A 15,012-nucleotide genomic window follows, 5' to 3' on the forward strand; every position below is an offset into this window, starting at 1 on the left:
CTGTCTGTGGACTACTTCTGTAAATTAGTGTAGAGTCCAAGGCTCTATCTGTTAACTGAGCTCATAGTGCATGCAATTTATGTTCAGAGATGCATACAATGTTTGGTTTTTTGGTGATAGCTTACAGTGGACTATGTAAATTACTGAACGGGAGAAGACAACACTACAAAATTATTTGGGGATCTTTAAATAAAAGACCTGTAACTTTAAAGACTGCCTACTCTGATTCACTGTGTGGCTTCTTTATGTTTACTATTACATTAATGTTTGTCATAGCTTCTGTTAAAAAGCAAGAGAAGAGGCTTAGAACTTTATTGTAACTGTTCTGCAGTTTTGTTAGATAACTCATCCTCACCTAACATAGGTACTGTGGTCATGAAAAGAGAATGCAGTTTGGGAACTTCTGGTCTGAATCTTGGCCATTACTACATTGATGAGTCTGTTATCAGGGTAGTAATAACATATATTGCTAATTGTTTGTTTTTCCATCCTCAGACAAAAGAAAAGTACGAAAAATCACTGAAAGAATTAGATAATGCCACTCCTCAGTATATGGAAAACATGGAGCAGGTATTTGAGCAGTGTCAGCAGTTTGAGGAAAAACGCTTACGTTTCTTTCGAGAAGTGTTACTGGAAGTTCAAAAACACCTTGACTTGTCTAATGTTGCAAGGTAAAACTGTGTAAGACTTTAAAATTAATACTTCTCAGTGAAAAGTAATCCATACTTCAAGCAGATCAGAGTTTGGAATCTGATTTGTTTCTAATGTGTTGCTTCAGTTTGTTTAAAATGTAAGTAAAAGAGCTTAATTCTTCGTTCTGTCTAAAATGAGATTAGCTTATGTCCGTAACGTTTACTAGTTTTATTTAACACAATGTTAAATGAACAAAAAACCCTCATTCTTGTTGTGGTTTTATAATCGTGTTCCAATTAGACAGGGTTCAGAGCTTAGAATCAAAAAATGATGGAGGGTTTTTGGTGTAATATATCTCTTGCATGTTTATTGGAGATCAAGCTAGAATTTTAGTGTAAAACAGCATGAACTTTGTAGCATAAACACATCTATTCTTAAAATAGAAGAGCTCAGTCTAAAGGAGTTGCCTTAACCAGGGGATAAATGTTTAAAGATCTATCAGTTGACTGTCACTGAACTCTTGACCATCTTCATTTTAAAGCCTACTCTTTATACTGTAGTATGTATAAAGCATGTCATGTACTTTGTTCTTCCTACCTGGTCCCTCCTCACTACATTCCAAGAAATCTAAACTTCTGCTAGGGAACTCAAACCAAAGCGCTCTCAGCATTTTTTGTCAGACCATGTGGCATATCAACTAATACAGGCCATTTTGATACTAAGCTGCTTCAATATGTCAGCAAGACGGTGGTTATAATGATTTTGTTTTCTCTTCCGTTTGAGGAGACAGACACTGGAATACTTCCAGCAAATGCTGTTACACTGCTGGAATTTTACATCCCAATTGTAACAGCAGAGTTTTGGGTGTGCTCTGGTTGGCACTTCAATTAAAAGGAGAAAAGTGTGCTTCTGGCTGGCTGCTCGCTTCTGTTCCCTCTTCTGTTAGTGACTAAACTCTTAGGATAGTCCATTGAGTGGAATTAAGGAGCTGATCAAGGTGACGTAGGGCAGGAAGAATCCAGTTTGGTTTTACCCCTGATCAGTGTTCCAAATTGACTTGCTATGCAATCACACAAATGTTAGTGCTGGCACAAGCAAAGGGGGTGACATAGGAGCAAGAATAAATACGGAGCAAGCAATAGATGAGGGCAAGATCACTTATTTTAGCATCGTTTTCATTTTGGGTTGCTTCAAAGTTCTTATGGAACTGCTGTGGAAGACAGGTTCTTTCTGCTCTCGGAACAGACAGGATTGCTGCTCATTTGAATTCGACTTAATCAGGTTGAAAGAAAATACAGAACAGAAATAAATGAGAAATAGTTGACTAAAGGGGCAAGATTTGGGGAGGGAAGACCACAGAAGATGATGAAGTGGAGAGACAATGATTTCTTTTTAAGGAGATTCAGGAGTGGTGTCTTATGGTGTGTTAATAAAGTGCAGAGAAGAAAACTATTAGGATAAAATTAGGGATAAAGCAACTGTAACTGATTGTCTATTTCCTCATCTCTGCCTCTCTGAATACTCAGAAATAAAAAGTGTAGAATAAACCCCCAAAAGGAAGTCTGTAGAGCATATGCATCGTGTGTATAGTCTAGGATCAGGAGATCAAAGTTGTATCTGCAATATGACTTTTCTTCTGTAAAATACTTTGTACTTATGAGAACTCAACTTTTACGAAAAACAATTAGACTAAGAGATGAGTAAAAGTAGTAAGGTTCTTTTTTATAGGATTTGATATTTTGTATAAACAGTACTGTTAGTAAAATCATAGAGTACCTAAACAATAGAAGCAGTTAGCAGATATTACACCTGCATAGGAAAATGTTTAACCCATTTAACTCCACTTCAGGTTTGAGATTTTTATAATGACTTATAATTCTCATTGGATTAAGATGAGTTTTCACAGAATGCTATGGACTTATCACAAAAACAGTTTCTCCTGTCTTGTAGGCAAGCTTTTAAACTCAAGAAACTTCAAGATTGGCATTCAGTAATTTAAATATGTTGCTATGCAAATCCTACATTCAATGATAGCCAATTAAATTACTTTACACAAGAATCATAATTCTAAAATCTAGTAAATAAGGATTTTATGTTTTTGTGAACTTTCAGCAAGCTTGCTTATTGGACTACTCTTCCTTTTTTACAAGCAGTTAATAGGTCTGTCAGAGTTTTAAAGTCTGTCGTGCTGTAAGTTTTTTCAATGCTATTGTGAACTTTGAAATACTCATTTTTTTAAAAAAAAAAAATCTGACTAGGGCATTTGCCATGTTTCTAAGTTATACTAAATTTGAAGACAAATTTGTTTTGCAGTTACAAAAATATCTACCGTGAACTGGAACAGAATATCAAAACGGCAGATGCTGTTGAAGACTTGCGGTGGTTTAGAGCTAATCAAGGTCCAGGGATGTCAATGAACTGGCCTCAGTTTGAGGTAAGGTCAGAGTGCTTAAAACTCAGACTTGTTTCGCCTATTTTCTTCTCTTTGCTTTTTGTGATATTCCTTTCTGGTATAACTGTTAAATTCAGACTTCTAGCAGTGAATTTTTGTTTTTACAAGTCGTAGTAGTTTCTTTTCTTGATTTCCATTGGGCTGTCCTCATTCCCCCAGTTTTTGGAGGTGATTATATCAGGCATCCTATTTAAACAGAAAAGGGGTAAACCAGAAAACTGTATAGTGATTTTTATTTTTTTTTTCAATCTAACTCATTACTGAAGTCATTAGTAAGCCATGGTTTAGTTGATACACCTCTGACACCTGTATATGTTATCCTGTATGTTTTACTTGTCCTCTCTGGCGTCAGACTTCAATTTGAATCTCCTTGCTGTTAGCAGGTTATTATAGTGTAGGCAGCAAAGACTTTGAAAAAGTTTGATCTGAATACTTCAGTTAGTCCTGAAAAACTGTATTTATAAGTCTTAACTAGTTTTTTCAATACTGCTATATTAGGAATAGTTCCATCTTTGACCAGTTCGTAATGTTATTGCTGAATGCCATCTTCAAAAGAAAGGAGTTTAAGGAGTGTTCTGCTAACTTAGCCTACAAGAAACACTTACCAAAATGTGTCAGTGCAGATCATACTGTCAGAGTACCAAATAGCTGGAGTTGGGATGAGTTTGTCTGACCAGAATCATGGGTTTAGTCGAAATCATTTCTAGGCATTAAATAAATGGAGTGGAAGCATCAACTCTGGAGTGTTCACTGTTCCCTTATTAACCATAATGGAAAATACCATTTGTTTTTAGAATATTGAGTAACTTTAGATTAGAAGGTTTGAGGAAGAAAACTTAAAATAGTACTGCAGAATTTCCTTGCCTGAAACACTGAACTACAGTTACTTCTGTGTGGAGGGAATTACCATCCTTTCATGTAAGCATAATTAACAGATTAAATACTGTTGTTACTGGTTTTCTAATCTAGTTTTTTCTCATTTACATGCTACAAGGATGACGTAAGTAAAAAAAAAAAGTCATGATCAAATGAATATGAAATTGCATTATAAACTGCAAATATGCTTAGGTCAGTGGTCTCTAAACTGTGGTAGCTCAGAAATCCAATATGTGTTTGTACAAGGTTAAAATAATGAGGCATCTTTGAAAAGTCGGCCAGAAATTGCTTAAGACTGACTGGCTGTGCTACGTGTATAAACGAGTAGTAACAGCAATGTGCAAAAATCTTTGTTTCCTTTTTAAAATACTTATCTTAAATGCTATCTTTTTATAGCAAACTCATGAGACAATTATTTGTACTGTTGTATGTATAAATGTATGCTCCATAACTCAGTCTGAAAATTAAATGTGATAATTACTTGTTCAATTAAACTTCTTGCTCACGTTTTGCATTCATTCATAGGAGTGGTCTGCAGATCTGAATCGCACTCTCAGTAGAAGAGAAAAGAAGAAAGCTTCTGATGGAGTGACTCTGACTGGTATTAATCAGACAGGAGAGCAAGTTTCACAGCCTAACAAACATAGCAGGTATTTTTTTCCATGCCTAAAAAGACTATTTGGAAAGGATTGTTATCTTGAAGTACACTAAGCTCTATGGGATCAAAAAGTCACCATCCAACCAAATGTTAATTACCTGTGAGCATTTTTAGTTATGTGTTTCTGCAGCTCACAAAATGTTTTGGGAATTATTCTTCATTTTACAGTTCTCTTTCCACTGGGAATGAAAAGAAACCAAGCTTCATGAGAAACTTAACTTTCTGTAGCTAATCTGGTAGTTAGTCTGTTGCTATCTTCCTATCTCTAGAAATGACAATTACACTTTGAAATCTTAGCTTGCAAAACGTTTAGTCACTTCAGAATTCTGGATGTAATAACGTCCAGAATACAAAACAGTTAACATCAGCTAGTTTAGAAAGAAATTAAACTGGTTAGAAAAATCTCACTGCTTTTTATTGCAGGCAGTAAGAAAAAGAAATTAGCATCCACAAAGGACATTGTAGTTCTGAAGGAATATCTCCTATGGGAGACTTTCCGAACTGTCTTGGGTCTTATGCTACACTTGATAGATGTTTGGTTTTTTGTTTGGTTGGTTTTGGGTCTTTTTGGCTGGAGAAGGGGTCTGCTAAGAAACTACTTAGTGGGACACCAATGACAGTGTTTCACTCTTACAACAGATAGGGTCACCATAATGCTCTTTCTTTTCCAAATTAGCAGTCTTAGTGTCCAGAGTAACACAGTGCAGTCAGTACAATCAAGTTACAATCCCTTTGAAGATGAAGAAGATACTGGGAGTACTGTCAGTGAAAAGGAGGACAATAAGATCAAAAAGTTGGTGAAATGTTGTTTTCTAATTGTTTTCACACTTGCACTTTCTCTATCCAGGGTTTTCTATTTTTGGTTTCTGTAACACTATGCCGGTCAGTGCATGAAGTCCTTCTGAGTGGTTGTGTAAGCAACACTGTCACCTGACTTGTCTTTCCTAACAGATGCTGTATCTGTTGCCTTGATCTGTGGTTTGAAACAACTGGGGTTATTGGCAGTTGCTAACAGAACTGCTTTTGCTTTTTTCCTTCCTTTACCAGTCCTGTAAAATGTTAAAACTGATGGGTTTTCCTAGTGAAACTGCTTCTGGAGCTTTACTGCTCTGTGTGTGTTCTTGCTGAATAAATCTGCTTTTACGATAGCTTCCTTTTTATTTAGGACCTCCTCAAACAGCTGCCTGTTGCTTCAGTATGCACACCTGGGGATGTCATACCACTCTCAAACGGCATGTGCATGCTCAACACTGAACTTTGCTTTCAATGATCAAGTGCTTGCAGTACAATGAAGTTTCCTTATTGGTGGATTGCAACATACAAAAAGTGTTGAAAGCTATTGTAGAGGTGCATAGAGATTTGAGAGGAAGATTCTGCAAAGCAATTTAAATGTCTTATCCTAAACTACATAATTCTTCTCATCTACCTGCACACCTTTTACCTTTCTAGAGTAAATAATCCCATGGATTGTATAGATTTTTTTGATAGAGAAGTTTTTGAAGTTTGTGGGGAGGTTGTCATTGATTTTTTTTTTCTTTTGCCTTTTTTTGACTTTGTAAATGTATTGCAAGAATGCATTTTTAATTTTTTTTTTTGAAAGAGGCATTGCCAACTAAAGATAGGTGAGAAGATACCAGAAATAAAGTTTCAAAACTGGGTCTTAGAGTGGAGTTTAAGCTTAATTAGGGAACTGATATCTTAGTGGTATTTCTAGTCTCCTATTTTAAGAGCAGAAAAGAATAATTTAAAAATTGTTTTCAGTGTTAGCAGCTATGAAAGAAACCAAAGCTACCCTACAGATTGGTCTGATGAAGAGTCCAACAATCCCTTCTCTTCCACTGACGCAAATGGAGACACCAATCCATTTGATGAAGATACCTCTCCTGCAATGGAGGTGAGAGTACGTGCACTCTACGACTACGAGGGACAAGAGCAAGATGAGCTCAGCTTTAAAGCTGGTAAGTTTACAGCATTCACTTAAAATATTTCTTAAAAGGAGAAAGGAGGAGGAGGAGTTTTTCTCCTTGGCTTTTATTTTCTGAAGTCACCCATCTCTGTGAACGTACAACTCCACTTACAGGATCTTATCTAACCCTCAGCCCTCCTGATAGAGCTTCTTAGTATTCCCTGTTCAGAAGCACTGGCCTCTAATCTGTTTGGAATGTACTGGGATGCATCTGTTTCAGATATTCCTTTCTTATCATCTCGTGTTAAATAAAATGAGCTACAGAATTGATAATCCTATCTCTTCCTTTTCATGGTGACAGTAACAGCCACTGTTTTTAGCTGTCTAGAAATGCCAACCCTACAAAGTTGTTTTTTTAAAATGAAAAGACTACAGCCACTAATCTTAAAAAAATATCTAATCAACTGATATTTTTTCTGTTTAAATTGAAAGCATCCCTTTTTTGGCCTCCAATTTCCTACAGTGCTAACTTTTTAAGGTTGAAAACCTAATCGTAGGCAGGTAATTTCTTTATCTCTTTCCATCCCCCTTCAGTGTATTTTAAGCACATTAAGTTAACTATCTTTATTTGGCTTTTAATCTTACGTTACATTACAGTACACTAACCATACATCTCCCTTCTTAGGATGTTGTCTTTCCCTTGAACTGTTTTTTCCTTTTTTTTACATCTTGCCTCACTGCTAGAGGAGTTGAGAGAACAGAATAGAGGCAACTGACAGGAGAGACCCATGCCACAGTATGTTTTCGTACATCTGGAGGTGGCACAAGGGTACGATGGCTGCACGCTATGGATGCTGGTGCCTCCAGTTTGCTGGGCTAGTTCTGTTAGCCGTTGTGTGCTGAGTGAGTGACTGGGCATCCTACTCAGCTCCCGAAATAGGAGACTTGATTCAAGTTTCTCGTAAGCTGGCCAGCCCGGAGACAGCACCCTCTAGTGATGAAAGGTGAATCCTACACCCTGCCCATGCTTTTCGAGCTCTGATTTCAGCCAAGCATTCCACTGTCTTGCCCAGAATTGTACATGAAAAGTTTATTAATCAGGAATTACAGAACAAGATTGCATGAGTAGTTTAGAAAAAGCAAACAGAATCATAGAATGGTTTGGGTTGGAAGGGGCCTCAAAGATCATCGAGTTCCAGCCCCCCTGCCATGGGCAGGGACACCCTCCACTACACCAGGTTGCCCAAAGCCTCATCCAGCCTGGCCTTGAACAATTCCAGGGATGGGGCATCCACAGCTTCTCTGGGCAACCTATTCCAGTGCCTCATCACCCTCAAAGTGAAAAATTTCTTTCTTATATCTAATCTAAATCTCCCCTCTTTCAGTTTAAATCCATTGCCCCTTGCCCTATCACTACACGCCCTTGTAAAAAGTCCCTCTCCAGCTTTCCTGTAGGCCCCCTTTAAGTTCTGGAAGGCTGCAGTGAGATCACCTCAGAGCCTTCTCTTCTCCAGGCTGAACAGCCCCAGCTCTCTCAGCCTGTCTTCATAGGAGAGGTGCTTCAGCCCTCGGATCATCTTCGTGGCCTCCTCTGGACTCGATCCAGCAGCTCCATGTCCTTCTTGTGTTGGGGACTCCAGAGCTGAACGCAGTATTCCAGGTGGAGTCTCACAAGAGCAGAGTAGAGGGGCGGAATCACCTCCCTTGACTTGCTGGCCACGCTTCTTTTGATGCAGCCCAGGACACAGTTGGCTTTCTGCTGCCAGTGCACATTGTCAGCTCATGTTGAGCTTCTCATCCACCAGCACTCCCAAGGCCTTTTCCTCAGGGCTGCTCTCAATCCATTCTCCGCCCAGCCTGTACTTGTGCTTGGGATTGCCCCGACCCATGTGCAGGACCTTGCACTTGGCCTTGTTGAACTTCATGAGGTTCTCACAGGCCCACCTCTCCAGCCTGTCGAGGTCCCTCTGGATGGCATCCCTTCCCTCCAGCATGTCCACAACACCACACAACTTGGTGTCATCTGCAAACTTGCTGAGGGTGCACTCGATCCCACTGTCCAAGTCACCAACAAAGATGTTAAATAGCACTGGTCCCAGTACTGACCCCTGAGGAACACCACTCGTCACTGGTCTCCACTTGGACATTGGGCCATTGACCACAACTCTTTGAGTACCACCATCCAGCTAATTCCTTATCCACTGAGTGGTCCATCCATCAAAACTTCAGTTTGTGAAAATGAGACAGGCAATTTCATTGATCTTGTCTCTTTTCCTGTTTGCTTGTCGTTTACTCCTTTCTCCTGTAGTGACTGACAAAGTTGGAGAGCAAAAACAAGACTTAAGTGTTGAAACAAAGTTTGAGAAAACTTCTGGTTCTACCTCCCTTTCAGCTGGGTCTTATAAGAAGTATGCTACTTCTGCACCATCTACTATGGGTCTTGGATGTTATGGCTGAAAGTTAATATAGTAAACAAGTCAGTGCTGTAGCTAATCTGAACTGCTAGACTTCCATTCTGCTGATGGAGAAAGGTGGTGCTCAGAACAATGTGTTTCCAGGTTGTATTCGGAATGGAGTTTGTGTATTTAAACCAAAAAGCCCAACAACTCAGGTGGCGGTGCTCCTGCCTTTCACTTGCCTCCCTCCTTGTTTAGTAGCGAAACGCGCTCTATCTGACTTTTCTTCTTTGCAGGCAAATAGTACAGGCTTCCAGAGAGGAGGAATGGGTTGGCTGTCCATTAGCTTTGCTGAATTGTGCCCTGACAGAAGGACAGTAGTAACAAAACATCTGGAGCTTTCTCTGGAGTGCACAGCAGCTAAAATATTGCTCATTCTGTAGACTTTAACTGCTCCTTTTTTCTCAGCAGGGGATGGAAGTATGCTAATCCTCTTGAAATATGTGTTGTGCCTGTGAGGCAACAGGGTGGCATTCCAGGGGTTTACAGTAACGAGCTTTTTCAGTAGCAAAACTATGATGTTTATACACACAGATGGAATGGTTACATACAAAGTTAGATATTCCCTGCTTTAGTACCAGCTGTGTGACTTGCTTTAAACTCTTGGAACCAAGTGGTTCTCAGTGTGAGGTCTGTAGAAATAAAGTACAGGAGGCATGAACCGAGAGATGTACGTAGGCTTAACTTAAAAATAGCTTAATACCTTTGAAGGAAGAGCATTAAAGTATGTTATAACACCAAATTACATTATTATATTGATCGTAGGAAAGGTATGGCTGTGAAGCCCCTTTAATTCAGAAGCTGAATTATAGAATGGCTACAGTTCAACTTAGTTTTTAGGCAGAAGTATTAGCATGACTAGGTTTATACTGAATGTGCAAAAGACTAAGGAAAAAAATGCACCAGGTCATGCAGGAGCCAATTTAAAACGTACTCCTGTGCTTGTATGTAGACTATGCCTAGACTCCTAAGCAGCTGTCAACAGAGGATTAATGCGTTTTAGGGATCAGTTTAACTGTATGTGGATATTCTCAGATGGGATTTCCTTGGGTATTCGAAGAATTTGCCTGCAAGGCTTTTGTGATCACTTCTAGGTACATGCTGCAGAACATATGCTCTGCATAGTGTCCATTAAATGTACTTTGATACATGAAACTCCTTTTCATTAGTGGAATACTTTATACATCTGGTGGGTTTTTTCTCAGCATACGACTGTGGGAGGGTTCCAAAGAGGAAGAATAACTTTGTTTATTCATATCTTATGAGAGGCTTTATAATCGTGCAACAGGATGAGACATAACCATCTACCATATGTATATCTCACCTTACTGTCTCTGCCATGGCTGAGAATAAATAGCTGCAGTAAATGTAGAACGTGCAACGTCATCAAAACATGTTACTGCGTCTGCTGTCTTTATCACGGTTGTTAAACTGCTTTCATTGTAACTGTGGTGCAGGTGGAGCTCACTGTTAATGCAGTGTGGCTTTGATAGTCATTGTTTTCACTCTTTATTAAAATACATTTCATAGAAGTGGTGGGAACGCTTGGAATTGTACACACTCATTCTGCTGCAGCACTAGAAATGGTGGAAAAAATTGTAAAATGGCTCTGTCAGCCAAGTACAGTCTGCAGTGCCAAACACTTGTCCATAATGTTCTTTTATTTGTTACCTGGTAAACTTACAAACTAGAGGAGATGAGGCTTTAACCTTCTTTATCTAACAGAGGAGCTCTAGGAGATAGAGATCTTGCCAAGATTTAATATGAAGCTTGTCCATTTCTACCAAAGCATTTTTAGTTCCTGGGTTAGTTGTTCTCCTAAATGATAGCAAAATTTTGTATATTTATGGCTATTTAGGACTGTCTTAAGTGGTTAATATCTTCAGCGTGTATTTCCTATTTATCCAGCTAAGATGAAACACAAATCAGTGTTATCTAGGGAAATAATTTGACACAAATAAGTTGTACATGAGGAAGTAATTGTTACTCAGTGTGGCGGTTTTTTACCTGGCTGAGGCGGACATTCATTTGCTCATATATAGCATCTCAGAGTCTGCAGAGTCTCTAATGCTAAAGTATTTCCTGAGGGTGTAGGAGATCAGATGTGCATGATAGTCAAAATGAGGTTATGTTGCTGTTTATAAGTGTCTGAATGGATAATCAGTGTCAGCTTTTGCTGTGTAAGTTAGGAAGTAAATTCTGAGTTACTTTTTCTGGACCTGCAATTGTACATCAGCTTCCAACAACGTAAAGCTACAGCAGTAAAAGGGGACATTAAATCCCAGTGCTTATATTTATTAAAAAGATAGGAGGGGAGAGCAAGAGAGATGTAACAAAGTGAAAGGCAGAAGATTCCTTTAAATCTTTCTGCCTCACAACCTAGTAGTGGTATACTGAAAAGCTGCAAGAAGTATTCAAGAGAGTTTTACTGCTCTGTCTTAATTTTTGTAGCATTTTCCTCCTTACGTTCCATGAACTCTTAGGAGAGTATATATTGCAGTAAGCCTAATGAAACATTTTTCACTTACACTGCTTACCTTTTGTAGAGGGTCATAAATGTAGATTATTAAGCTTTTTTAGAGGTAGTTGTACTACCCACAACTGTCCGTTCACATCCTTTAGATGCGAGGGAGTCTTTGATCTTATAGTGAAATGACACTATTCAAAAGTTTGCATTCTCTATACTGCTTTTAAAAATGCTGTAAGCTTTTTGAAATGCCATCAATGTAATGTTTTCATTTCAAAGCAGCTTGCTGCTTCCTGTTTTCTTGAAAGTGGGGACCTTTCATCCCATATGTAAATCCGTAGGTGATATTCTTAGTATCAAAAGCATGAAGAGCAAAGAAGGGAGGGTTTCTACTGGGGCCTAGGGTGAGCAGGGGAAGAAAAGTGGACACGTCGATGACTGTCATATCTTCCTGTCGTTACTTCAAAGGTTCCAGTTTGTTAACAATATTCCTTCTTTTTTCAGGGGATGAGTTAACTAAAATGGAGAATGAAGATGAGCAGGGTTGGTGCAAAGGACGTCTGGACAATGGACAAGTCGGCTTATACCCAGCAAACTATGTAGAACCGATCCAGTGACAAAGGACAAAGTTAATACAGAAGTGTTACAAAAGCTCTGTAGGCCTGTACAGTATATATTTAAAGCGAGAGGAAGCTGAATGATGTATAGAGTGTATATATTTTAATGCAAAGGCGAGAGCTTGATACAGAAATCATGGTGATTTAAAGGCAAAAGTTAGAACTAATGATCTGTCATTGTTTTCACAACTTGTGCACAATGCAAAGGAAAGGGGTTAGGCTGAAAAAATAGTATGATAGGAAAAATACTTTTTAAGCTTTTTCTTCCCACATGGTCTGTTATTGTGACTTCTAAACATTTTTGCATTTTCTATGCTTGTGCCTCATCCTACCCTAGGTATGTGGCTTATGCTCACTTTTGTTTAATCAGTTATTTTAAGTGACCTTCAGTAACTTACAACTTGAATTTTAAAGATTACGATAGTTAATTTTCTATTTGTTCTTAGCGATGTCTGAAAGATGCAGTATTTTTTTATTTAAATGCTATGTAGTTAAGCACCTTTTTGTATGCTTGGATTTATCAATTAATACTTAAATTATGATATAGATTTAGTCACTAGCTGACTGAATGAAAACTCCTTCCATGTTGTAGTAATCTTCCTATGTTGTCAGCATGGCTTGAAGTTGTAAAACAAATACTGTATTTAATAAATATCTGTTACAGAAGGTTATTTGTAGCAGAGATATCGGCAGGTGTCATGGGTTGGGATTCTACTATGAATGTTATTTACGTGGTTTGACACTTAAACTAAGAGTTTTCCATCTAGATCTTAAATGACGCTCAAAAGAAAGATAAATTATGCATAAGCCCCAGAGTAGTAGCTATTTCCAGCACATGTTTGCAGGGGAAAAGAAAAAAATCTCCTTTAAACTGCTAATGATTTTTTGGGTGATTTGAAATGTTAAATCTGTGAAGACTAATTTTTTGAACAGAGAAGACTGTAAAATAGACTAAATGCTTTTTATCAAGAGCCTATCTATGTTGTGTATATGTACATATAATTTGATATTCCAAAATATAAAGAGCATGGCTATTAGTTATCAAGCCTTTTGATGTCAATAAGATTTAGACTGTTTTAAGAGTTTAAATTATAGGTATATTTAAATCTGCTTTCCTGCTATATTCATTACTGTACCATAGACAAAGTATTCTGTGATTAGATTTTCAGAAGTATGGTAAATACACTAACATACTCAAAATCAGTATTGTGGATAAATTGTGGGTCAAGATATAAACGAGCTTTAGTCCTTACATGGATTATTGTAGTAGAGCACTGTAAAATCTACACTTGTTTGAAGTTACAACTCGATCATCTGTAATCATATCCAACAGTATGCATTTGTGACATTTAAAACCGGGTTATAAAGTTACAGCAGGTTTGTGTTGTAAAAACCCTTAAGTTTCAGGGTTTAAGTACATATGCTGTGTTAGGAAGCTACACTGTAATGAAGCTAACTATAAAACACTGTTGACAGTCTTGGACTTTACCGTTTGCTTTTTGAGCTTAAGATGTATTTAGTCATCATTTCCAATGGATCAAAATGTGCAAGCTTAGAAAGTGAATGTATGTACGTGTCCATCGAGGAAAACTTACCAACATAACTGTTCATCCACAGGACGGTTACTAAAACTGTCAGGAATTACTGGTTTGGGTCTCTGTATTGTAAAATATTTTAGAAAACAATAAAATCTGTTCATCTCTTGAATACACAGAATGCACCTCTTACTATTTCAATGTATGTGAAAAGAGTCTTGGACAACAAACGTCCGTCCATTTCATTGCAACTGAAGGTGACAAAATCTGCTTTGTCTAAAAGAGCCATCAAGAGGAGTAAGACACCAGTGGCACTGTGCTGTTAACAAACAAGGGAAGGTGCAGTGCACTGGCACTCTTGGTGAGGCATTCCAGCAAAACGTTTATGGAAGAGGAGACAACCACCACGTCTTTTATGGGTATGCAGAATCTACTGCGATGGGTGCTGCTTTCTGTAGTGTAGTGATACTGATACAGCTTGGGTGAGCAGCTGAGCTATTTTTTTTATAGTATCTGAATCCTTTCTGCCTTTTGTGAGAATTTTCCTGTTGACTGGTAGTGATTACTGTCCTAGTGTCTGTGATGGCTAGCTGAAAGATTTCTCATCTCCCCCACCAATACTGCATCTTTTAATCTAAATAAAGTACTAGTTATTTACGCTGGACGTCTAATTTGGTGAAGGCACCATACAATCCAAGTGGAAGGGACCAAGGGAGGTCTCTAGTCCGGTGTCCTATTTAAAGCACAGTGAACTGCATTTAGATCAGGTTGCTCAGGCCTTTGAGCTAGTTTGGAAAAAGTCCAAAGACTCTTCAAACTGATGCAATGCTTAATTATATTTTTCCCCCATTTTATTTGTGGTTAGTACCTGCCCTATTGCAATTTGTGACCGTTGTGTCTCGTTCTGCTGTGCTTGGATGGAGCCTGGCTATGTCGTTTGGATAGCCCTCGATAGCCCCCTTTGGAGGTGCTGGAAGGCTGCTACTGGGACCCCCAGACTAATCTCTTCTCCAGGCTGAACAAGCCCCACTCCCTCAGCCTCTCCTTGCAGAGCAAGTGCTCCATCCCCCCGACATCCCTCTGCTGCACTTGCTCAAGTTGATCAGGATCTCGGACTGAGTGTGGGTGGGGAGAGTGTTCAAAACTAGACAAAGTCTTCCATAATACTGGGTAGCAGAAGCTAATGGCAAACTTTATTTTTCACATGCTTGGTAAGTATTTTTAAGAAGTTACTTGACTGCTAACAAACAGGTACAAACAATAGGCCATTTTAAGTGGTTCAAAATCTTGTTATACTTAATTTCAATGAACTTTGGGAAACAGATTCGGATTTGGTCAACTGAAAATGACTAGTTTCATCCTCATTTTGAATGGGCACCTGTTTACCTTGCAGAGATGAATTCAGTTAAAAA

The 15,012-nt window shown here is 38.4% G+C and overlaps 1 protein-coding gene across 5 annotated transcripts in view; it reads left to right on the forward strand.

Annotated features, from left to right (window-relative positions):
* PACSIN2 (protein kinase C and casein kinase substrate in neurons 2) overlaps positions 1 to 13,772 on the forward strand; it is a 66,323-nt gene extending 52,551 nt beyond the window's left edge. For 2 of the 5 annotated variants that reach the window (XM_086611226.1, XM_086611231.1), the window contains 6 exons: positions 496 to 671; positions 2,947 to 3,067; positions 4,487 to 4,611; positions 5,296 to 5,412; positions 6,381 to 6,577; positions 11,953 to 13,772. In XM_086611226.1, the coding sequence (XP_086467352.1) occupies positions 496 to 671; positions 2,947 to 3,067; positions 4,487 to 4,611; positions 5,296 to 5,412; positions 6,381 to 6,577; positions 11,953 to 12,065 (849 nt within the window). In that variant the 3' untranslated portion in view covers positions 12,066 to 13,772. Of the gene's footprint in view, positions 1 to 495; positions 672 to 2,946; positions 3,068 to 4,079; positions 4,086 to 4,486; positions 4,612 to 5,295; positions 5,413 to 6,380; positions 6,578 to 11,952 lie in introns of all 5 variants that reach the window. The other 3 variants (XM_086611228.1, XM_086611227.1, XM_086611229.1) reach the window with 3 other exon arrangements.
* The last annotated feature ends 1,240 nt before the right edge of the window (positions 13,773 to 15,012 follow it).

Source organism: Tauraco erythrolophus, chromosome 4, assembly GCF_009769465.1.
Source record: "Tauraco erythrolophus isolate bTauEry1 chromosome 4, bTauEry1.pri, whole genome shotgun sequence".
In the NCBI taxonomy this organism is placed as follows: Eukaryota; Metazoa; Chordata; class Aves; order Musophagiformes; family Musophagidae; genus Tauraco; species Tauraco erythrolophus.